Here is a 26,074-nt window from a genome sequence, read left to right as displayed (position 1 = left end):
CTTAATGCTGTTAAACTGCCCCCTCCCCTCAAACAGCTCCTCCGTATCCTCCTCTTTTACCCTCTTTACAGTGTCTTTTTACCGTAAAAGTGGAGAAATAATTTATGATGTCATGTCCAGAAACAGTTGAGAATGAATCAAAATTGCGATAGATCTTGGGGTCTTACCCCTTATAGCCCCCCATTATTGTATAAATACCTTAATGGGGGCTTTAGTTTTTTAGACCGCTAAACGAGAGGGGGCTTTAACGAGAAGGTGCCCTAGGTAGTAACTAAACCATAATGGGGGCTATCATTTCGTGGGAGGGGGGGGGGGTCTATCCCATGAATTTTTACTGCAATCGATTAATTGTTTAGTGGCAACGTAGAACTAAAAAAATTCAGAAAAAGGAGTAAAAAATGGCGACCAATCAACAACAAACTACGAACAGACAGAGTAGACCACAACAGACTAATGTGGGAGAAACAAGCCAGACTGTGACTGGACAAACATCAGCACCACCTACACAGGCATACAGAAGACAGTTTCTTGGTCAGGGACAACCCAATTATCATCAAACTGGTCAAGGTCAAACTAAACAAAGTCAACCACAAAATGTCTCACGCACGAATCAGGCAAGAGGCCGGAGTCAGGTATATCAGCTACATAATTTTAAAAAATAGTTTAATCCAGATCAGAGATGCTATTTTCCTCACAGGCTTTGGGGTAGAGTATGACCAACTATGATAAATATTTCGGATCTTTTCCGTTTGTGCCCCCCCCCCCCCCAGTACGATATGCTCTCCCCAATCACAGAGCACGTGTCATTACATGTTAAATCATTATGTAAAAATATTGCACGTGCTTCTGGGGGGTGCAAATAATATGCACCCACTAAGCTGGGGGGGGGGGGGGGGCACAAACGGAAAAGATACAATATTTCATAACCTGATAGTTGTAAGGAATCTTCCTTGCTCTTAATTGGGTAGGATAAAAGCAAACTTGAGTTTCAAAAAGGAATAAATATTAAAATTGAGGGTTCTACAATAAGGGTTGTGCACTACAATAGAAAAGTACTGACAAAATCATGTCAATTTCTCTGATATGTCTTGTGGATTGTAATTTCAGAAGGAACGCGACCCTGTTCTGGGTCCCTTCAGCGCCGGGGTTGAGCTATAAAGCTTGATAATAATTTGGTTTAATAAAAGAAAAGATCAACTCTACTAAATTGCTGATTGAAACTAATCACCATAATGATTTTTAGGATAAAAATTAACGAAATGCCATTGACCGAACTTCATAAATAATGCCAAAAAGGCTATTATTCTGGTTCCCGCAAAATTTAGTCTCCATTATGTATGGAGCTCTGCATTAAGTGAGCTGGATGGAGGATCTATAAAGGGACAATTATTTTTCGAAAATTAATTTTCTGCCCACTTGTAGAATCACTTTATGCATTTGAGTTCAATTTTTCAATGAAAAAAAAATAAATTGCTTCTGCAGTGCAATTTTGAATAATTGAAGACGCCTACATGCCGGTAACTGTACCTCCTTGAAAACAAATTTTTCAAAAAAACTTATTTTATTAGTCTGGCACTTTTTTAATTCCCTATTTCATTTTTTAAATTGGGTTTTTGAATTTGATGTTAAAGAAAGATCGATTTGTCTCCCAAATTAATGGGATCTGTTTGTGTCCCCCCTCCCCGTACGTTATGAATCCCCTAGTTACAGATCACGTGCCATTACATAGAACAGTTGTGGAAGCAGAAAATCATGGTGTTTAGAGCAAATTTTGGAGGCCCACAGAAATCAATCCCCCAGAGCTTTTCCTAAACTAAAAGTAACTACCATCAAAATTTTCCATGGCCTGTCGTTCAAGATCAACTCCTACAACGGTATTCTTTTGTGTTTTTGACAACAAAATTGTTCAGAAACGGTCATTTCATAAAGCCAAAACTATCTTAATTGTTAATTAATTTTTCAAAACGGTAGAAAATGTACACTTCTTTCATTAGACGCTCAAAAGTGTTTTCAGGGAGTCTAAACAGGTGCAGCTACTCATTAAATGAACCAGTACTGGATTCAAACCAGCATCTCATACTTGCAAGCAATTCTAGTGTTCGAATTTGGGCGTCTTTTATAACCCGTTCTTACGTTCTTCCTTGTTCCTCAATGCTGTATTTCTCTAGCAAGTATAGCTTCTTTTCAAGTGATGTCGAGATTATCTAATGTACAATTTACATTAAGTTGTTCTCTCGACCTTCTAACCTTCCCCCTTAAATTACGCATCATGTCTTTCACAGTTTCTAACTATCTTGTCTCTCTTTTGCTGTTATACCAGAGTCTGGGCTCATAACCTGTTAGAGGGTCTAAGCATGTGCATTTACAGCGAAAATGGCCCACTCCTGGATTCGAGCCAGCATCTCATACTTGAAAGCCTCGTGTGCTACCGATTTACACCAACTGGTCTTGAGCTCTCGAATTTGAATCTCTTATAACCCGTGCTCAGGTTCTTCCTTGTTCCTCAAGGCTTCATTTTTCTAGCCAAGTATACTTTGAACAAGTAGAGCTGGTCACGCTATGTCAGGCTTATTTTATGCACAATTTACATTAGGTTGTACTCTCTAAACCTTCTAACAATATTAAATTCAATATTATCAGCACACAGAAAAGTTTTAACCGTTCTGAAGTGGTCAGAGGAGAATAAAAATAATTAAATTATCTACTATCTTTTAATCTCAACCTTGGCTGCTGTTGAAAACATCAGAAAATACAGACAGGGGGAGCAATTTGGGCTGGGGGATTGACACAGAGGCAGTTAGAGAGTCTTGAAATGTCTCTAATGGAAAAAGAAGATGAAAAAATGGGAGTAGGAAAAACTACAGATCGACTGTTAGTAACACATTTTGCTAGAAATTGCGCCTTTTGTCATAAATTGGTGCTTTTCTATTAATTTCCTTCATCTTATCTGTAACACGTATATATGAACCGGTGATAATTCTGAAGTTTACGATTTTTTTGATTTTTTCAGCCACAATTTGATGGTCCTTTGAAACGCATCATTTGAGACCTATTAAGTGATAACTTTGCTTTGACCTGACCTACAAACTTTTTGATCATTACTTGAATAATTTTGCAAGAAAAATCCAGAAGAGTGATTTAATGAAATTGGTGATGTCCTTTTCCCAAGTTTAGGTGCGCGACCCTAGACTGCTCTGATCAGACTATTTGCGTCGCACACTTGTGGCGTGGTGCGACCCAAAATACATGGTCTGGGAAACGCTTTAGTCGCATGATGGTCTGGACAATGGTTGCACTACGGTCTGATCAGAGGGCAAAGTCTGGGAAATGGTCTGGACAATGGTCAAGCTACGGTCTGATCAGAGGGCTTTGGGTTGCACGATGATCTGATCAGAGGGCTAAGTCTGGGAAATGGTCTGATCAGAGCAGTCTATGGTCGCTCATCTAAACCTGGGCTTGCTTTATTTGGACTCACCAGGTTTAGGTGCGCGACTCTAGACCGCTCTGATCAGCCTATTTGCGTCGCACACTTGTGGCGTGGTGCGATCCAAAATACATGGTCTGGGAAAAACTTTAATCGCATGATGGTCTGGACAATGGTCGTACCAGGTTTGATCAGAGGGCAAAGTCTGGGAATCGGTCTGGACAATGGTCGCACGACGGTCTGATCAGAGGGCAAAGTCTGGGAAGTGGTCTGGACAATGGTCACGCTACGATCTGATCAGAGGGCACAGTCGCACTATAGTCTGATCAAACGTTGCATGAAAGTCTGGACAATGGTCGCACTACGTACTGATCAGAGGCCAAAGTCGCACTATATTCTGATCATAGGTCGCACGGAAGTCTGGACAATGGTCACACTACGGTCTGATCAGAGGGTAAAGTCGAGGAAAGGGTTTGGACAAGGGTCAAACTACGGTCTGATCAGAGGGCAAAGTCGGGAATTGGTCTGGACAATGGTCGCACTACGGACTGATCAGAGGGCAAAATCGCACTATATACTGATCATAAGTTGCATGAAACTCTGGACAATGATTGCACATTGCGGACTGATCAGTGGGCAAAATGGCACTATAGTCTGATCATAGGTCGCACAAAAGTCTGGAAAATGATCGCACTACAGTCTGATCATGGACCAAAAACTGGACATAAGTTATACCAAAATCTGACCACAGAGCATTAACTGACAATATTTATTTGACTGCAGTTTCTTATGACTGTCTTTGATGACTCAAAAAAAGTTCAGGCACTTCAAAATGACTTCCTTTTTATATTTTTATCAATGAGTTTTGTCCTAACCTTAACAAGATGTAATAAATTATTAAATTTTAATTTTTGTATTATATAGGTTTGAATTTTATAATTTAAACAATTAACAGCAGATCTTAACATGTATTCAGGAATGGTCTGATCAGAGGGAGCTTTGATTGCACTTAAATTGCACAAATTATTTGGGTCGCACGATTGTCTGATCAGAAGTCGTTTGGGTCACACTATTGTTGCACAATTGTTTTGGTTGCCCTACGGTTGGATCAGAGGGATTTGGTTCGCACAATGATCTGATAAGAGGGCTAAGTCTAGGAAATGGTCTGATCAGAGCAGTCTATGGTCGCTCATCTAAACCTGGGTTTGCTTTATTTGGACTCCCCAGGTTTAGGTGCGCGACTCTAGACCGCTCTGATCAGACTATTTGCGTCGCACACTTGTGGCGTGGTGCGACCCAGTACACATGGTCTGGGAAACGCTTTAGTCGCATGATGGTCTCGACAATGGTTGCACTACGGTCTGATCAGAGGGCAAAGTCTGGGAAATGGTCTGGACAATGGTCGCGCTACGTACTGATCAGAGGGCAAAGTCGCACTACAGTCTGATCGTAGGGCGCACTAAAGTCTGGACAATGGTCGCACTACGGTCTGATCAGAGGGCGAAGTCGCACTATAGTCTGATCAAAAGTTGCATGAAAGTCTGGACAATGGTCGCACTACGTACTGATCAGAGGGCAAAGTCGCACTATATGCTGATCATAGGTCGCACGGAAGTCTGGACAATGGTCGCACTACGGTCTGATCAGAGGGCAAAGTCTGGGAAGTGGTCTGGACAATGGTCACGCTACGATCTGATCAGTGGGCAAAGTCGCACTATAGTCTGATCATAGCACGCACGAAAGTCTGGAAAATGATCGCACTACAGTCTGATCATGGACCAAAAACTGGACATAAGTTATATCAAAATCTGACCACAGAGCATTAATTGACCATATTTATTTGACTGCAGTTTCTTATGACTGTCTTTGATGACTCAAAAAAAAGTTCAGGCACTTCAAAATGACTTCCTTTTTATATTTTTATCAATGAGTTTTGTCCTAACCTTAACAAGATATACTAAATTATTAAATTTTAATTTTTGTATTATATAGGTTTGAATTTTATAATTTGAACAATTAACCGCAGATTTTAACATGTATTCAGGAATGGCCTAATCGGAGGGAGCTTTGATTGCACTAAAATTGCACAAAATATTTGGGTCGCACGATCGTCTGATCAGAGGTCGTTTGGGTCACACTATTGTTGCACAATTGTTTTGGACGCACTACGGTCGGATCAGAGGGATTTGGTTCGCACAATGATCTGATAAGAGGGCTAAGTCTGGGAAATGGTCTAATGAGAGCACTCTATGGTCGCTCATCTAAACCTGGGTTTGCTTTATTTGGACTCCCCAGGTTTAGGTGCGCGCCTCTAGACCGCTCTGATCAGACTATTTGCGTCGCACACTTGTGGCGTGGTGCGACCCAGTACACATGGTCTGGGAAACGCTTTAGTCGCATGATGGTCTAGACAATGGTTGCACTACTGTCTGATCAGAGGGCAAAGTCTGGGAAATGGTCTGGACAATGGTCACGCTACGGTCTGATCAGAGGGCAAAGTCGCACTTTAGTCTGATCATAAGTTGCATGAAAGTCTGGACAATGGTCGCACTACGTACTGATCAGAGGTCAAAGTCGCACTATATTCTGAGCGTAGGTTGCACTAAAGTCTGGACAATGGTCGCACTACGGAGTGATCAGAGGGCAAAGTCGCACTATAGTCTGATCAAATGTTGCAAGAAAGTCTGGACAATGGTCGCACTACGGTCGGATCAGAGGGCAAAGTCTGGGAAGTGGTCTGGACAATGGTCACGCTACGATCTGATCAGAGGGCACAGTCGCACTATAGTCTGATCAAAAGTTGCATGAAACTCTGGACAATGGTCGCACTACGTACTGATCAGAGGGCAAAGTCGCACTATATTCTGATCATAGGTCGCACGGAAGTCTGGACAATGGTCGCACTACGGTCTGATCAGAGGGCAAAGTCTGGGAAATGGTCTGGACAATGGTCAAACTACGGTCTGATCAGAGGGCAAAGTCGGGAAATGGTCTGGACAATGGTCGCACTAAGGACTGATCAGAGGGCAAAATCGCACTATATACTGATCATAGGTCGCACGGAAGTCTGGACAATGGTCGCACTACGGTCTGATCAGAGGGCAAAGTCTGGGATATGGTCTGGACAATGGTCAAACTACGGTCTGATCAGAGGGCAAAGTCGGGAAATGGTCTGGACAATGGTCGCACTAAGGACTGATCAGAGGGCAAAGTCGCACTATATTCTGATCATAGGTCGCACGGAAGTCTGGACAATGGTCACACTACGGTCTGATCAGAGGGCAAAGTCTGGGAAATGGTCTGGACAATGGTCAAACTACGGTCTGATCAGAGGGCGAAGTCGGGAAATGGTCTGGACAATGGTCGCACTAAGGACTGATCAGAGGGCAAAACCGCACTATATACTGATCATAAGTTGCATGAAACTCTGGACAATGATTGCACATTGCGGACTGATCAGTGGGCAAAATCGCACTATAGTCTGATCATAGGTCGCACGAAATTCTGGACAATGGTCGCACTACGGTCTGATCAGAGGGCAAAGTCTGGGAAATGGTCTGGACAATGGTCAAGCTACGGTCTGATCAGAGGGCAAAGTCGGGAAATGGTCTGGACAATGGTCGCACTACGGACTGATCAGAGGGCAAAATCGCACTATATACTGATCATAAGTTGCATGAAACTCTGGACAATGATTGCACATTGCAGACTGATCAGTGGGCAAAGTCGCACTATTGTCTGATCATAGGTCGCACGAAAGTCTGGACAATGATCGCACTACAGTCCGATCATGGACCAAAAACTGGACATAAGTTATACCAAAATCTGACCACAGAGCATTAACTGACCATATTTATTTGACTGCAGTTTCTTATGACTGTCTTTGATGACTCAAAAAAAAGTTCAGGCACTTCAAAATGACTTCCTTTTTATATTTTTATCAATGAGTTTTGTCCTAACCTTAACAAGATATACTAAATTATTAAATTTTAATTTTTGTACTATATAGGTTTGAATTTTCTAATTTAAACAATTAACAGCAGATTTTAACATGTATTCAGGAATGGTCTGATCAGAGGGAGCTTTGATCGCACTAAAATTGAACAAAAATATTTGGGTCGCACGATCGTCTGATCAGAGGTCGTTTGGGTCACACTATTGTTGCACAATTGTTTTGGACGCACTACGGTCGGATCAGAGGGATTTGGTTCGCACAATGATCTGATAAGAGGGCTAAGTCTGGGAAATGGTCTGATGAGAGCACTCTATGGTCGCTCATCTAAACCTGGGTTTGCTTTATTTGGAATCCCCAGGTTTAGGTGCGCGACTCTAGACCGCTCTGATCAGACTAGTTGCGTCGCACACTTGTTGCGTGGTGCGACCCAAAATACATGGTCTGGGAAAAACTTTAATCGCATGATGGTCTGGACAATGGTCGTACCAGGTTTGATCAGAGGGCAAAGTCTGGGAATCGGTCTGGACAATGGTCGCACGACGGTCTGATCAGAGGGCAAAGTCTGGGAAGTGGTCTGGACAATGGTCACGCTACGATCTGATCAGAGGGCACAGTCGCACTATAGTCTGATCAAACGTTGCATGAAAGTCTGGACAATGGTCGCACTAAGTACTGATCAGAGGCCAAAGTCGCACTATATTCTGATCATAGGTCGCACGGAAGTCTGGACAATGGTCACACTACGGTCTGATCAGAGGGCAAAGTCAGGGAAAGGGTTTGGACAAGGGTCAAACTACGATCTGATCAGAGGGCAATGTCTGGGAAGTGGTCTGGACAATGCTCGCACTACGGTCTGATCAGAAGGCAAAGTCACACTATAGTCTGATCATAAGTCGCACTAAAGTCTGGACAATGGTCGCACTACGGTCTGATCAGAGGCCAAAGTTTGGACATAAGTTGCCCCAAAATCTGACCATATTTATTTGACTGCAGTTCTATTATCACTGTTTTTGATGGCTGAAACGAAAAATTGCATGCACGTCAAAATGACTTTTTGTTTATATTTTTATTATTTAGTTGTGTCCAAACCTTAACAAGGTACACTATCTTATTCAAATTTTTGTTGAGTAGTATAGGTTTGAATTGAGTAATTTATACATATTCCAACTGCTCCATACTGTATTCCAAATATTTGGTTCGCTCAAAAGTCGCACAAAGTTTTTGTGTCGCACTATGGTTGCGCCAATTCTTGGGTCACACTATGGTCTGATCGTCGCACTACGGTCTGATCAGAGGGCTTTGGGTCGCACGATGGTCTGATTAGAGGTCTTTTGGGTCGCACTATGGTCGCAATAATTCTTGGGTCGCACTACGTTCTGATCAGAGGGCCTTGGGTCGCACGATTGTCTGATCAGAGGGCAAACTCTGGGAAATGGTCTGATCGGAGCGGTCTAGGGTCGCGTACCTAAACCTAGGTCTACTTGTAAAGTTTTGCAAGTAAAGGCAACATTCTTGAAACCGAAATGCATGGGCAGAATACCAAAAAGTTGACCCAATTTTAGGATTCTGGGATCTTTTCCGTATGTGCTCCCCCAGTACGTTATGCGCTCCCCAGTCACAGAGCACGTGCCATTACATAGTAAATCATCATGTAAAAATATTGCACGTGCGTCTGGGGGGTGCAAATAATATGCGCCCACTAAGCTGGGGGGCACAAACGGAAAAGATCCGGATTATGTATTAGCTGGTTACGAATTATTCTGTTCTTTAGTGTACAAAATGATTTGGAAATCAACTACGAGGAAAATCAAAACGAGTGGAGCTGCACCATTTATTTTCCCAACCTGAAGTATCGGCTTCCTAATGGTCTCGATTGGAGTAAAACTTCCGACGGTGGGTTTATCGTCACTTCCGAGGAAACCTCATCAATCCCTGTCGATATCCCAAGTTATATAAACCCAGACCACGTTGAAGTGATTGAAAGCCAAGGTACGGCAGAATTGCTGTTCTGTTGCGAATTAATTCCACCGGAGCATGAGGTTGATAGTGGAAATAGCGGACAAGGTGGAAGCAAGCAACCAATGGTGAATGATCAAAATGAGGTTTCAAATGGTCCCAGACAAAATGCGTAAGCATACTTTTAATTTGTTAAAATAAAAGTGTTAGTCACGTAAGCCACTTAGTCAATTTGTTTTGTGCTTATAAATACAAAATAGATTGATTTGCCTCAAAACATTTCCTGTAAAAATATATCCTATCCCAAGCATTTTGATTGAGACTCAAAAAATTTAACAATCATAACAAATAATGAGAAAAGTCAATTTTTATTAACACTCACCCGAACGACAATATCAGATTAACATTGCTATAAAAAATTTAAGAATGATAAATTGCTCTCAAAAAAGTTAGTGGTAATTACATTAGTCCTGTGGTCCTTTTTAATACTATTTTTTGCGTCAACCATTTTTCGCCTGATGCTTTTAATTTTTTTCCTTACAAAATGGGATAAGCAGGTAAAGCCCGGATGGAATTTTGTGTATGGGCAGCTCTCATAGAACCTTACTCTTTACTATTCTCTAAGTATGCGATGTTCCAAAACTGTTGACGAAACTTCAATTCAGGGTCCTAAGAGTTAACCGCTCCTCAGTTTTTCTGTTAAAATTTACTCAACTTTCATCAAAGAAGCGTCTTTTGAACAAGTAGACATCACGGCAGTCAGCTAATGCGCAAAACCTTATCTATAATATAGTATTTGAAACAAAAAAAGGTTTAAGTGAAAAGAAAAGCATTAACTGCAGCATCCGATTGTTTAACGATACAAACAAAAACACAACCCCCTACTTCAAAACTAGAACAAAAGTTTACGAATAAAAATAAATTTGAAGCCCAATTTTTTTGGTATTTTCGTTTTCTTTGAGACTTAATTGTGCTACACTCGTCTCCTGTAGCAACGTAATTAAACAAAGTAGCAACCTGGGAGTGTTTAGCAATTTCGGGAACGAATGATGCGTTCTATTTTGGTTCATCAGTTATAAACGTTTTTTTAAACTTAGAAAACTTTTGCAACATCGTTATGCAGACTCATTATATTCTTTACGTTTTAACAATTAAAAAAACTTGAAAAAATTAGTTTACTCATGCCTTGAGTCGTTAATTTAATTTTTTGAAATTTTTTTTGAAAACTAAAGCTCTTAAATTTGACGGTCGACAACATTGTTGAACTAACTTTTATTGAAAAATCAATTAGTTTTTTGACAAAGTTTTAAGCTCAGCTTCATAAGTTACTTGCAAAAGTTTAGGTACAAATATTGGTACAACTTAGGAACAAATTCCCAAAGAATCGTCAAAGGAAGTTACAGAAAATTCCTTGATAAAATAAAACTTCTCAACGAAACTTCAACGGCACGAAAGGTTCGCTTACTCTATACTTCTATATTAAGACAAAAGAATTGTCATTTGAAGCGCTAGTAATATCGATTGATATAGTCAATTAAGAATAAATGTCATTACAATGAAAAAGTTTTTTTTCGACATTAAATTCACTCAAATTTTTCACTGTTGCTTTTGGAGTATTGTTCTAAACGAGGTATTTTTACTTCATTCCAGTCCGATGCCTCTAACCTATACATCCCAACGCAGTATCATTTTACCTCCAAAACTGAGACAAGGGGCATTTTTTTCATCGAAATGATACTATTAGGTAAGCTTAACTACAAAATTTTTAAAAGTATAAGAAGTTCTCAAACTAAATTAGTGGCAATTATGTTATTCCTGTGACCTGTTTCATAAAACTTTTATGTGACCAATTTTTAACTGACAGTTTTAACTTTCTATCCGCAAAAATGGAATGAGCAGTTAATACTCGTTGGTCTGTAAGTTTTTGAGCAGTTTTCTTGGAGCCTTACACCTAGCTAGTCCCTGAGTATACGATGAACAAAAATGGTTGGAGAGACATTAATTCAAGATCTAGAGTATTTGATTCCTCGACAGTTTCAGAGAAGTTTGTCCAGCGTTAGTTGGTCATGTTTTTTTCATATTTAATGAATAGACACGTCTTTTGAGCAAATCACCTTATATGAAACACATCTTTTATGATAGAATATTTGAAAATAAAGAAGATTAACTTGAAAAAAATAGCATTATTTTACGCCTCCGATGATTTAAAGACACCAAAAAAAACCAACCATACTTCACACCAACACCACTGCACCAAAACCCCTCTTATTTTAACTCATTCCACGCGTAACCCTGTACGCTTGCCCCCAGCAGCTCTCACGACTTATATCCATACTCAAGTCCTGCTCAAATTTAAGTTAGACAAAGTTATTGCCATTTTATTATTCCTCAGTTTAATAGAATTGCTTTGTTCTAATACCATTTTATATCTGAAAGGTCAAGTGCTCCATAGTAATAACAAGGCGGCATCTGTTTGTTGAGCCAAGTTGTGCCTGCTTTTGATAACAAAAATTTCCTAAACAATCAGAAAATGTATTGTTATCTTCTCTTATATCTGGAAAAAATTTTGGGGTTCTGTTTGTCCACTTGATTTTATTTCCAATTTTCTTAGCTGGGATTCGTCCACTATTACCTTCGACGTCCAACTGTACTTTCTTTAATTTATCAGTGAGAAGCTATACATAAAAGACAAATTAAATTAGATGCATGTTTTATTCAATGGCATCTCAGAATGAAAACGTACAAATAAAAAACTGAAACCGTTCATATTTTGTTAAAATTCAACTTTTTTACTTAATTTTGCTAAGCTTGATTCTATAACACCGACACTCAAACGATCTGTCTATTACCAAGGTCTCTAACTATTATATTACATGTAGCCAACCAGGAGCGTTTAGCAGATCCAGAAACAAAAAATTGGTTTTAGATTGAATCTTAAGATATGCACAATTAATCCGAAAAATGTAGAACGCTTAGATTTTGATGTATGTTTATTATATTCAGCGCTTTGTAAGTTTATGGAAATTATGATAAAAACTATTAGTATCCCAGTTAAAGTTCCCGACCCAAATTGAGTTATGATCAGACTAACCAGACTGAAATGACCTCTAATCAGACGTTCCAGACGGAAATCACCTCTGATCAGAGACTATACTTAAACACGCACGAGACTTTAAGTATCGTTATTATATATACAGTTCAAAGCCAATGTCTTCAGCAAAGAATTCAACGACGCCAATTCAAAATCGAAAGTGTTTTTTCTGAAATCAAAGATTTACAGAAATTTTTAATTTGAAAATTTTGCACGCCAATGATTAAGTTCGCTTTTTATAAGAAACGTCTGAATCTACATTTGCTCTTCCTTTTTATAAATGGACCGACTACTGTTTAGTGGTTGGATTCTTTTGTCCTGATCGTTCTGATCGGAGGCAAGGGACTCCAAATGAGTCCGTGGTCAGAACAGAAATTTTTTCTTTGGCTCGTGGCAGAACCATAACCACCTACTCATTAGAAAAAAATGCAAAAAAAATCAGACTCAAGCGCGCACGACATGGCCTCTGATCAGACTCAAGTGTGCTCGAATCCGCCTCTGATCAGATCTTTGAGACCGAATTGTCCTCTGATCAGACCTAAATCAGACCGTGGCCCAGACTATTTTGCGCTCGAACTGCTGTCCAGACCCTCTAATTTCGGCCTGAGAACACACGGGTGTGCGTTCGAGTGGGTCTGATCATAGCTCCGTTTCCTTGAATCTACCTTCCACCCCCATGCTCTTCAAGCGCACATGTTATTTAACACATAGTCTTCTGATATGAGAGGAATAACATTAAACATCATTACTATTCGGGGGAATATGACAGACTTTTCCACTTTTAGTGCTGATCTAGCTGAACTACTGGATACCATTCCGAGCGAAGCCAGATTCGGTGACATTATAGAAGAAGAAAACATGCAGTTTGTCGAGAAATGTGACGATAATGTCTGGGAGGCTATTCTCGTACGCAATGATATGAATATGGACCAAGCTACGTTTGAACGTGACGAAACGGGAGGATGGGGTGTTTATGACGGATCTAGATTTCATCCAATTTCAATTCCTGAGGACGTGGAGCCTAAACATGTTGTTGTTATGCCAGAAGGTACCCATTTGAAAAATTATTAAAAATTAAAATCTTCACTAACAGTCGTGGCTGGTGTCGAACTGGCGCATTTAATAAAAATGTTTGCTGAGGCATTGCCATGCCCGCAAGACATGGCCCAATGCACAATGTAAATATTATGCCAAAAAATTGTTCTGGTATTTTTAACATTAGAATAAAATATTGGATATATTTCGGGTATTTTTGTCACATTAGATATTTTGTCCTGACACCAATAAAAGTATATATCGAACGCAAATTATTAGTTCAAAAAAAGTTTTACACTTATAAAATCATTTGATAAAATTGTGAGGAAAAAATTTCTTCCAAAAGACGAAATAGTTCCTCAACTTTGAAGCACAAAATTTATATTAAAACGGTTGATCATAGCTGGAAATTTGAAAATTTAACTTCAGTTTTTCAGTGGTCAGAAAAGACTATTTAAATCGTCTGAAGAAATAATCACTTGCCCTAATTTTTTGGTTAGTGGAATTGCTTGCCGTTACCAAGGAAAGTTGACAAATTCAAGAGGGGGATAAATTTACTCAAATTAGTAAGTAATTTCGGTTCCAAAATCTTACCCAGGTTAAGATCCCAGACCAAGTTGGTTACTATAAGTTGGTTACTATAGGTTTGAATCGCAAGTTTTACACAAGTTTCAATTGGTTTTTTTGTGTATCGGGGAATGGTCTGATCAGAGAGCAAAGTCTGGATGATGATCTGATCTAAACTCGCACAAAAAATTTGGTTCGCATAAAAGTCGCACGAAAATTTTGGTTACGCCAATATCTGATCAGAGGTCGCTCTCGTTTGGCACTGTCTGATCAGAGTGGCTAGGATCGCATAAAGATTGAATTTTTCCTTGTTCGCCTGAAAGTCTGATCAGAATTTATTTCGGTTTGTCACATTCTGATCAGAGCAAAGTCGGAGCATAGTCTGATAAGAGGTGGCTTGGGTCTGCGACATTAACCTGGGTAATACGTTGAAGAGGGAGCTTCAAACCGGATTGCCAGCTGCTTTCTGTTCTGCAAGAGAGCATATAATACCATATAAGAAGTATGAGAATTGTGTTCGTACCTATTATGCATGTGAAATGCGAGCGGTATGAGAACTGAGGGAAATAAAGAATAATTAAAAAAAGTTTTTTTGTTAATTAAAATGCCATATCCATAAATGTGCCTGCTAATTTTTCTAAGGACGCGTAACAAAATGTTTCCTTGATTAAATATGCATGTTGGAATAGTGCCCTGTTAAACAGAGAAATTAACGGAAAACAATTTTTGTTGAGAAAATGAGGATTAAAAATATATTTATTTTTCCTCTTATTTTACAAAGAAAAAACAATGGAAACTTTGAAATTCGTTAGATAGCTCATATCTCAGATTTTTGTTTTCGGAGAGCAAAATTGCACGTTGAGGTTTAACTTTTCTAACAATTCAGAGCAGCAAAACGGATAAAAACATGCCATGAACAGTTCATAAATAACAGAAAGCGTGTTGATTTCATTTTGAGAGTTCAAGTTTGAGCAATAGAGAATTAATCAATTGGAATTTTCTCTACAAATAACTTAGTCAAGCCGATTTTCTAGAAAAAATATTGTTACTCAGAAGCACCGATTCATTATAAGTTTCGATGACGGTTTGGCAAAGATAGCAATTGCACCTTTTTGAGCAATTATTTAACATGATTTCACATGCATCGAAAAAAGTGTAAAATGTATATAATCAAATAAAAGTTGTGAAAGATTACAAAATTAATACAAAAAGCGTCAAAAAACAAAATTGTCAAATTTTGTAGGATAAATTTGCATTTCACTTTTTAAACTACCTCATAAAAATGTCGTTCTCAGTAGAATAAATTAATTCAATGAAAACAGCAGCAGAATAACAAAAGAAGTCAGTTCATGGTTTTGATTCAAGATGAAGTCCTGACGCAAAACTAAAAGGTTGAAGATTTTCTATAATTTTTACTTCTGTAATGCAAACTATTTGACCAAAAATCCAAAAGAATTCCGTTTTATCGTATTATACACATTGTTTTGCACACATATATCTTAAGTTTGATAGATAATGACTTTTCGTGGGAATATTAACTTTCGCTTCTATTGCGGTTATTATGGTTTTCTTTTATGGTTACCGCCATTTTTTGTATACTGTCCAATTTGAGCTGGTTTCAAATAGGATTTTAAAAAAATTGTCAGGGATTTTGAGATAGGCGAAATCCGATATCGGTATACTTTCTAAAGGTGCCATTCGTTCATGGCAGCAGGGCCTAATGATCTCTTTTTCCAACAATACCTTAAAAAGGAAGACAAATTCTTCTAATGAATTTTAAGAACGAAAACTAAAAATTGAGTTTCAGTTTATTACAAATTGCTGCTTTCGAGTCTATTTTGTTTTGTGTGCTCAAAAAATTCTTCCTTCATTGTTTTCAGGCAAAAACAGAATCCGGATATTTGGTTTATTGCAAAGCCCGTACAGTTTTACATTGTCAGAGTTCAAAGAATATATTTTGTATCGACGAAACTTAGCTGCAGCTGGGAGGAAAGAAAGACCCCCAGTTCCATATCCAAATTGGGAACCCCGGACATCAAAAGCCGTTGCGCGACGACCTGAAGGCACTTTTGGCGTTAATAACAAGAGCGATAAGTTGCGAACAATGCCAGAGTTTTATGGATTTCACCCTAAGTAAGTATATTGTCCATGTTAAAACAAGACATCACGAAAAAATTGCGGGTTCGGGAGCAGGAGTAACTTTGATAAAGCTGTTTTCTCAACTTTTACATGTCACGCATCAGATACTACGAATTGCAAATTTCTGCCATGGTGAAACATAAAAACTACAACACACTTGATATTAAACAAAAAAGTATCAATTAGTGAAAACAAACCGATTCAATATGAGCAAAACTTGAATTTATTATCCCAAACTTGCATTTAGACTTGCACGTCTTGGTTAAAGATCGCACAAGGCTAACGAAGTGTAAGAACATAATCAGAGCTCGGAATTAGTACTGAAATTAAACTTGCCCTGTACTGAAATGGACTTGGCGCTAAGTATGTGTACTCAACTGTAACACAGAAATATTTTTAAACATATAGCTACAAACGTTACGCGTCACAGGTACTAAACAAAACCTACTTTCTCAGAAAGTGGCCGCGATTTACAAACCAATTAAAACGATTAGGTATAAGAAAGTAGAGTCAACTTCACAATGGCGTGTATTTATATAACTTGGGTCAAGTTCTCAAACTTACAAAAACTGTCAGAATTTGTCGAAGGCGGCAAGTTTTTGGTAAGAAATCAGGAGGAAAGCGACCAAAGGTGGAAAAGAAACCTAGCTAAAAATGGCATTTCTTGTAAGTTTTACTGCACATTTTACGAATTATAACTGTTTGCAAAATAATTTTAAGCGAGTTCTTGTAAAATTTGTGTTAAAAGTGCTGTATGCGAGTGAAAATATTTTTTCACCTTTCGTAAAATTTCCGTGAAATTCTCCGTAAAGGATGTGATTTTTAAAATCATTTATTGCCGCTTTTAAATTGTACTGCCACTGTAATGAATTCATGGAAATCTTAGTCAACAGAAAATATCTAAAAAGTTCTCAATTATGATCTTTTGGTATAAAATTTGGATATTTATATTAAAAAAGAAAAAATCTATGCGCAGCAAGGTTTTTTAATGAACCAGAGGAGTTCTTTAGGAAAATACACGAAGATTTAAAAAAAATAAATAATATGCTAAGAACTTTATAATCTTAGAGATATCTAAGCTAACATAAATTAGGAACCGCTTAAAGTTTTATGAGGAGTATAAATTTGAATTACTTTGAAAAATGGCGAATAACAGAGTCAGATTTATATTAGCACAAAATTATCTTGTAAGAACCGGAAACAAGATCTGATGTGTTTATCTGGTTTTTTGTTGCTTAAACCAGCTCACAAAGTTTGTAAAGTCAGGTAACCAAGGCTGAAAGAGCAAGTTTTTGAAAACTATAGTGATAAGGGGTACAAAAAGAAGTAAGTGACAAAAAAGTAAAAACTTGAAATCTTTTTCAATTGTGACCCTCATCTACTCACAAGGCAGTCAGCTAGTTGCTCTTTTTTTAAAATAAACGGAAAATACTTTTTGGAAGCTTTTTTATCTGTGGATCGACCAGTGTTTATTTGAAATGGTAATTTTTCGAATGACAACAATGTGTTTTAACAACCACTGACAACCTCTGAAAAACTATTATTTTGTGGAACTGCTTTTGTCTGTTTGGCTCCTACTGTTCATTGGCTCGGGCTCAGATTTTTTATTCAATTCTTGAATTTAGTGCTTGAATGATTGAAATTTAATTCGTGTACTGCTATATTTTATATTCTGCTTTTAAAGCTGCCAGGAAGTCTAAGAATCTTTGCGAATGACCTCAATCACTTTCTTAAGTTTAACTGACAACAATTTTTACTCTCTCCGGTATAAATTTCTAGATCACAATTGTCACCTAAAAGCTTTATACGAGAGAGAGTAAAAATTGTCTAAACTCGGGTAATAAATCTAAATTGAGAGCGTTAACTCTATTTGAAAATGAAAGATTTCACACGATTTTACTCATTATATTTTTTTCTTCAAAAAATAGTTATTTGAAAATCAATTTGAAAAAATGGATAAAACTTGAATTGAGAATACCGTTTTTGAATAGCAGTTGTGTTGGGTCTAAGTTTTTTTCTGCTGGAAGTCTGAACAGACAATTTCAGGGCATTTTTTGGGCATTCTATAGCTTATGCTTCTCCAGTTCTCTTATTGTACATTCAGATCATTCATATGCTGAGCATTGGGCTCTTCTTTTTGAACTAAAAATATTGTGAAGGAACTCAAGTCAAAATCTAGTTTAGGAGCATTTCTATTCAGTACCTTAAACCATATGGGGTGCGTATATATGATAAAATCATATCTGCTACTTTAAAAAATCAATGAGTTGTGCTATTATAGATATCAGCCCATCTTTAGGTGCGCTATCCTAGACCGCTCTGATCAGACCATTTCCGAGACTTTGCACTCTGATCAGACCATCGCGCGACCATTGTCCAGACCACCGTGCGTCTCAAGCGTTTCCCAGACCATGTATTTTGGGTCGCACCATGCCACCGGTTTGCTACTCAAATGGTCTGAGCAGAGCGGTCTCGGGTCACGCACCTTAACCTGGGAGAAGTTTCAAATTTTTGTAACCAAGATTAGTAAATGACTAACAAACTCATAATTTATGAAATGATCATTGCTAGAGCTATCGTAACTTATTCCATTCAGCCAAACAAGTTTGTTATATATCTTACCTTCTACCACTAATTATAACCCGGGTCGAGGTTTTTGGGTAAATTTTCGTAAGAAATGCGGTGAATGCGGTGAATTTTCGTAAGAAATGCGGTGATTGCGGTGAATGCGGTGAAAAAAAATAATTCAACGCTTTTCACCGCATTTCTTACGAAAATTCACCACCAAATTCACCGCATTTCTTACAAAAATTCACCGCATAGACTATTATGGCAAATTAATGTAAGAAATGCGGTGAATGCGGTGAATGCGGTGAAAAAAAATAATTCACCGCTTTCTCTCAAGCGGTGAATTATTTTTTTTTTCACCGCTAAATGCGGTGAAAAAATAATTCACCACATTTCACCGCATTTCTTACAAAAATTCACCGCATTTGCTTTCCAACGTTTACTCAATATGATTTAAATTCACGAGAAATGCCAAGGTAGTAAGTGACAGTTGGGGCACTGGAGTAAGCAGCTGAAGGCATGCAGGAGGTCAGAGGATCGAACCCGTGTGGGGACGATTCTTTTTTGTAAGAATACTGAGAACGCGGTGAAAAAAATAATTCACCGCGATTCACCGCATTCACCGCAAAAAGATGTAAGAAATACGCGGTGAAAATTATTTTTTTTCACCGCATTTCACCGCATTTCTTACGAAAATTCACCACCAAACCTCGACCCGGGAATCTCAAGAATTTAAATTTTCTGTGAGAATTATAAGCTGTTTTTGACGTCAAAAACTTCTGATAACTCCCAAAGAAAAAATAAATTTTAGAGAATAAATAGTTATAGTACCAGTACTGTTTTATATGCTTAACTGTCTGCTGCAATGCTAGTTTGGAATTGCTCGTGGGATGCTTATTTATACACAGAAAAAATGCGAATAGATAACTATAATTAATGCAAAATAACAATACCATTTCCTTGGCATATGGAAATACAGTGCTTGAACTTACCTTGCTATGAAAACCCTTAAGCTGGTCCCATGAAAAGAATTTACTCGACTTAACTAATTGCTGGACCGTGTAATTTAAATCAAGATTGGACCTTCCCAACTAGAATTGTTTTCAACTAGAAGTGTTTTCAAATAGAAGTGTTTTCATAAGTCAAGGTCGAGGTCTAAAACCGCACAGACCTCATTTGGGTCTGTAGCGCCAGCCTTGGTTCTTACACTTCAAAACCTTTCTATTTGTCAAATTTAGAGATCCTGACCGACAACCGCGAACTACCCGAGATACTCTGGAAGATGATTTTGTTGAGTTTCTGGAACGATCTGATGGACAACTGTGGGAAGGCAGACTGACTCATTCGGGCATGGATATGAACAACATTACAGTTGAGAAATTTGCCTTCACAATTCCACAGAGGTAATCATTCAAACACTTCGAGAACTTCGAGAACTTCCAAAAATTTTTTCGAACTTCGGTGAATGTATTTATTTTTCAGCGCTTTTATAGGTTTTCAAGTTTTTCACTGCTTTTAAACGCATTTGTATTGGTGAATGTTGCGCTGACTTTCTTTGCAAAATCAGTCATTTTTAGCGCATTTCTCAGATAATTTTCTGTGCAATCATGATTGGCTCCCGTGTGCCTTTTTCCCGAAAAGTTTGTTTCGGCTCCCTGTTATAAAAACTAAACAAGGGTCAGAATATAGGTCGGATCGTCAATGACGTAATTTAAGCTCGAAACTAAGGTAACAATACATTATTCAAACATAATTTAACCATGATTGCTTCATGAAAATGAATTTTTTGTTCTGACCAATTGTACTTTAAAAGAACATGTTTTTCATTGGGTCAAAACCGGAAAAGAATTAATTCCTATATCTTTCAAAATTTGAAAACGAGCTTCCATATTTGTTTCAATTATTAAAAAGAAAATTTTTCGGTATTTTTAAAATCTTCTGGTCGCTTACGGCAAATTCAGTGATATTCAGAATTTTAAACTACTCTGGAGAAAAAATTGACAGCTGCAGAGCTAGCAAGTCAAGGTTTTTCGTTTTCGCGACATTTTTTCAACGGAATAGTGATTATTTTTTGCATTTGCCTGAAATTCTCGGCAGTTTAATGCCTATTTTTTGGCGCCTTCCCTCCTCTTTGGCCTATCCGCCAGTTTCTTTGGTCTTCTCCAAGTTTTTGGACGAATTTTGACCGGCTTTCTGCGACCCGGTGATGAGAAACGGTGAGAATGTGTATACTAGTTCGCGCCATGGGCACAAAAGTTATGATCAAAAACAGGAAACACCTTACTATAAACAATATTGGAAGTGAATGCCAAACACTTCTGACTTCTTCAAAAGAAATAATCATCAGGAAATAAAGTTCTGATATACAAAGATGAACGGGTTTTAGGGACTTGGTTTGTTTACATTCTGGGCAACATAAAATCAACAATTGATATGAACATGTAAACACACAAAATATAACACAAAAGTTTTTTTCTGAGTGTGAGTTTTTTTGTCTTCTAATGTACATGCTTCATTGACCCTCTGGAGCACTTGACAATTGTGAGAAAACATGAATGATGGTTACTGCTGGTCTTTGGACTGTTCCTGAAACCGTCTAGATGTGGATGCTCCTTCCTATTCCGTCTGCACCTCTGTATGCTTTCACAATTTTCCCAAATGGCCAGATTCGTCGGGGTGTGAAGTGTTTTTGCACCCACATATTGTCACCTTCATTCAACTCATCACCTGATTTTTGCCAATTCGTTCTCTTCTGGAGATCAAGAGCATATTCCTTCTGCAGCCTGCTCCAGTAGTGATCACGGAGTGTCTGCGTCAACTTGAAGTCTTTAGTGGAGAACCGCTGCTGTTCGCAAGAGGTTATGTGTGGTCAAAATTGCCGCGGTCTCTGTCACAACTGTCTCGAATAAAGAGAGTGCAGCACTATTATAAGACCAATCTAGGCAGTTTTCATCAGCCTCTCCAATACTCCTCCAAAGTGTGGTGCCAGTGGTGTGTTGAAAATCCACTGAATGTGCTGTTCAGCCGTTTAGCCAATTGCAGTCTGATGTACTCGTTGTCTGGCTAGTTGATTTTTTAGAACTTTAACTTCCTTGCTTGGTTTGGGCTCCAATGATGTTTTCACCCTTGTCAGTCAAAATGAGGTCAGGGTATCAAAGTTGTGACACAAATCATCGGATAGCCATGACGGGACAATCGGTTGCGAGATCATGACATACTTTTAACTTGGCAGCTCTGGTGACCAGGCATGTGAACAAGCAGACATATTGCATCCGGGTGCTTGTTCTGTTTTCTTCAATGTAGAAAGGTTCAAACATGTCCATTCGACTTCTGACAAAAGGGTACTGCTTGTTTGCTTCTGGAAATCTGAACACAAGCAGATCAGCCATCTTCGGTCTCACGTTGTCTGCCCTCCATTATCTGCAAATTAAACAGTTTTTTCCCAGACTTCTAAGAACTTTTCACTGTATGATCATCCAGAATGTTTGTTGCATGTGAGTCAGAAGGTGAGGTGTTCCACTCCCTGACTTCCAAGGTCATGGTATGCTTTTTCAATCAGCAGTCTTTTAAATTTGCACCTTTTATGAGGAATGATGGGATGCTTCGCACTGTGGATTAGTGGTACCCTGTTGGGTTTTCCCCCTAAACCTCAAACGTCCGTCGTAGCCTACAAATGGCGTGAAAGGTATCAGTTTGTCTCCTTTCTCAGGATCGCTTCATTTCAACTGCGCTCTTCAATTTTGCTGTGAAGCGTCTTATTGCCTGAAACACCATTCTGGTAGGGATCAGGTCCTAACTCTGTGATGAAAAATTTTCAACCTCAATGAAAGGCGTCAGAATTGTGTCGCTTGATCAGTGTTCTTTGAGAACTTTCAAGAATCGTCCAGGAAATTACAGGAGGAGTGCTCAGAAAGTCCGGTGGTACAAGCCACAGCTGTGGATTATCAGAGAACTGAGGCCTCGAGTGCCGTTGTCAGCTAGATTCATTTTTTCAGGGATGTGTCTCCAATTTTCCGGGTTGGAATTCTCGTGAATTTTGGTCAAACTTTTGGCAATGTTCATCTTCTGTCTCTGCTTGGATGAGATTCATCCAAGTGTAGTGGTGCTGTCTGTCCAAAAACAGTTTGAACTGATTGTTGTCATCCCGCTCTCACAGAACCCATCCAGCTCTGTTCCAAGCTTTGCCGCTTCCAATTCTAGCTTCAGAATAATGATCGGTGCCCCCTTTTTGTTTTGCTGATCATTTATCATGATGTGGAAGATCCTTAGGCGTTGCCCGTCCTCAAATACACTATGGCAGCAAATGCACTCAATAAGGCGTCAGTGAACGTATGAATTTGATAAGTTCGGTTGATGTTGGGAACTAGGCATCTAGAAAATTGGATGGGAGTTACGCTGTCGGAGTCCTCCAACCACTCTTGTAGTTCCTGTTGGTAGCATTCCAACAGTCTCATCCTTTTTTTGATTTTCTTGTACATCCATCGAATTCTGATGGCGAATGGCGCAATCAATCCAATTTCAATCAAAAGAAAAACTGCCAATGATAGCACCTTTCTTTGAGTCAGTTTCTGTCCTGTGTAGAGAAACGCCGGTTTTGTGAACATCGATTTTTCCGACTTGGGGTCCCACGTCTGACCATGGATCCTTTGAGTTTTCATTTCTGCCTTGCATTAATCCGTTGGGTTTTCTAATGAGGTTGGTTTGGTGCATTCATGTAGAACTGCTGCATGTTTGATAGTTATGCCTCTGGATGCCCCTGTTTGTGGTCGTTTGCACTCTTCTGCAGAACAAAGATTGCATAAGATGGTAAACATGTGGCTGAAAATATGAGTCGATGGATTTTAAGGATCTTTTCAGTGCAATCCCCGGTACACCAAAAATTTTCTAGTGTTTGGATGCCAATTGTCTTAAAAATTTCCTCGATGCCCGTTCCGAATGCTATTGAGCACTGTCTGAAGCGGAGAAGAAGGCCATGGAGGCTGCAAGGTAGATCGGGCCCTGTCAGCAATAAGTAAGAAGCTTCTATAATTTGAAGTAGCTTTTGTGACTCTTGCCTCTGTTTGTTGATCACTGGGTGACGAGGAAAGTGCCAAACGGAGTGTCTGCGACTGAGCTCTGCAGTTGTGATGTAATTTTTTTCCAAATCTTTTTTGTTTCCTTTTAGTGATCTCTCAAATTTCTGTGTCCTTCCGACATTTGTTGCAGAGCGTGCCTCTAAACCTTGGCCATGAAATAGTTGTTAGGGAGCGTGATGTCATTCAACCATCAAAATCCAATCTGGTATCTGTCAGCAAAGTGTTTTATGGTACCATTGAGGATAGACACTGCTTCTTTGTCATCTGAACATTGTCCCCTAGAAGAACACTGACTGAAGTTCACTCCCTCAATTGTCTTGAAAAACCGGAGAATATCTTCATCCGGATCGTCCTGCTATCGCTTGATATGATTGAAAAGTGTTTTATTTGTGTTGGTTGATTGGCCGACTCTATTCTGAGCGTATCTGAGGAAAGGGCCCTGTCAGTGTCCAACCAAGCAGAGTGTTGACTCCGAATGAGTTGCTTGTGAACTGTCTGGGAACTGTTGGTGCAAATTCACCTGCTCTAATCACAATTCCTATCCGGTTGTCCCAGATTGATGGAAAACATATGATCTGGAGATCCGACTGTTCTCTAGATCAATTTAAATCAACTATTCAATTTGTACTTTTGGCATCCGAAACTCTCCAATGCCTTCGCGTACACCGAGATTTTGATCACAGGAAAAATGCTGTACGAAGCTATTATGCCGATCACGATATCGGAGGTTTAAACTGAATGTTCACCATGAAGTGAAGCTAGCGGCAGTGTTATGGCTTTGGTTTGTTGAATGTGAAGCGCATTGGCAACCCTCGCTTTTATTTGTGTGTTGTCACTGCCGCTGCCTAGTAATGCGTATGTTGTGACGGAAAGTTCTCGGTTGAAAAGTGTTACTGGTGTTGACTGCAACAGTATCTGATGTCTGATCCCAGAAATTGCCTGTTGGTTGCTGCAAGTGTATTTGCCTGCTGTTGAAATACACTGCGCTAGATGTTATTATGATGTCTCTTGCTGTTGTTTTTGTCCTGCTTGTACATCAACCGATGATTTAAACCAATTTTATTCCAGTTGCCTTGTGTTAGGTGGTGATGTTGGATCCACCTTGTCTGTTCTGGTTTCCTTCATTTAAGTTTTGGTTTTTTTGGTTTCTGAAGATTTTCTTTAGCGAGATTTGATTCCAGTTTTCACTTTATTGTTCATTTTGTTTTTGCTGCCTTGCATCTGATCTATGGAATGTACAGTGCCGGACGCCATTGCATCTGTTCACAAGGCAAATTCTTTTCGACTGCTGGAACTTTTCGTGAGCTTTTAGGCAGTTAGGAGAGAGATTGAAACTCCTTACACCGTCCTGTTGTTCATACAATGTCTTTAAAATGTGCTGGATATCAAGCAAGGATTTGGTTTTGTGAGCAGAGTTGACATCACACACCAGCTGATCAGCACTTAGAAGAACTGTTGATTCTGTTTATATTGCGGGGAGATGGTCTCACACGCTGCTGCATATGATTCAATCCAATCATCAAATAAGGTTAGTTTAGGTTGCAACAAAGCTTGACTTCTTGTGTATTGATGCCATCTGATCATCATGGTGGCGTTCAGTTTGTCTTTGGCCATTCTCAAAACTGCTGAAGCTTGAGATGATCTTCAAAGTTGTGAAGCCGGAAGGTTTGTACTAGTCACATCAAGAAAGATGAGAAGCTCAAAACAATGGTTGGTTCGTCTAATCTGGTTTAGACCACTTCTCTATTTGATCCAGCTATGCAGCAACAAAATGCTGTGGTTTGCCGAACATCTTGATCAATTCAACGGTGGCTTCTTGGTAGTAGTCCCCATTGTAGGTGTTTCTACATATGGAATCTCTTGGTAAATATGTTCAAGAATTTTGGAGGTGTGTCATAATTTTAGCATCCGAGAGGCCACTATTGTTGTGGGTGTTTGCTTTGAAACACCAGTAAAATTGCGAATTGACAGCAAGCTTAAGAAAACTCAATGTGTTCTGCACCATCAGTGCTTGGTCCCGAATCCATTCTGTTGGAGATCTCTGAAAACTCGGGAAGCCATATTATGGGTTATTATTATAGCCGCTGTTATAGTGTCCAACACGCCAGTGGTTGTTGATTGTGTGGGGGTGTACACCTATGGCTCATGGCCGAAAACGCTGTGCTACTTTTTTGAAAACATCCCGGTTTTTGGAATGGCTCTGCTCTTTTATCCTCACTCTCATGTCGGCTCTGACTTCGAGCACAGTTCTCGTCTCTCAACTC

At 39.1% G+C, this 26,074-nt stretch overlaps 1 protein-coding gene across 2 annotated transcripts in view; it reads left to right on the top strand.

The window, feature by feature from the left end:
* LOC142351492 (uncharacterized) overlaps positions 1–26,074 on the top strand; it is a 32,042-nt gene that overhangs the window by 462 nt on the left and 5,506 nt on the right. The window contains exons 2-8 of one of the 2 annotated variants that reach the window (XM_075403537.1): positions 357–614; positions 1,108–1,146; positions 2,747–2,871; positions 9,151–9,507; positions 13,212–13,474; positions 15,909–16,161; positions 19,974–20,138. In XM_075403537.1, the coding sequence (XP_075259652.1) occupies positions 399–614; positions 1,108–1,146; positions 2,747–2,871; positions 9,151–9,507; positions 13,212–13,474; positions 15,909–16,161; positions 19,974–20,138 (1,418 nt within the window). In that variant the 5' untranslated portion in view covers positions 357–398. Of the gene's footprint in view, positions 1–356; positions 633–1,107; positions 1,147–2,746; positions 2,872–9,150; positions 9,508–13,211; positions 13,475–15,908; positions 16,162–19,973; positions 20,139–26,074 lie in introns of both variants that reach the window. The other variant, XM_075403536.1, reaches the window with a different exon arrangement.

The sequence above is a fragment of the Convolutriloba macropyga genome, chromosome 13, assembly GCF_964194025.1.
Source record: "Convolutriloba macropyga chromosome 13, txConMacr16.3, whole genome shotgun sequence".
Classification (NCBI taxonomy): domain Eukaryota; kingdom Metazoa; phylum Xenacoelomorpha; order Acoela; family Convolutidae; genus Convolutriloba; species Convolutriloba macropyga.
The sequence above is the reverse complement of the archived record's forward strand: the minus strand, read 5'-3'. Positions and strand labels throughout refer to the sequence as shown.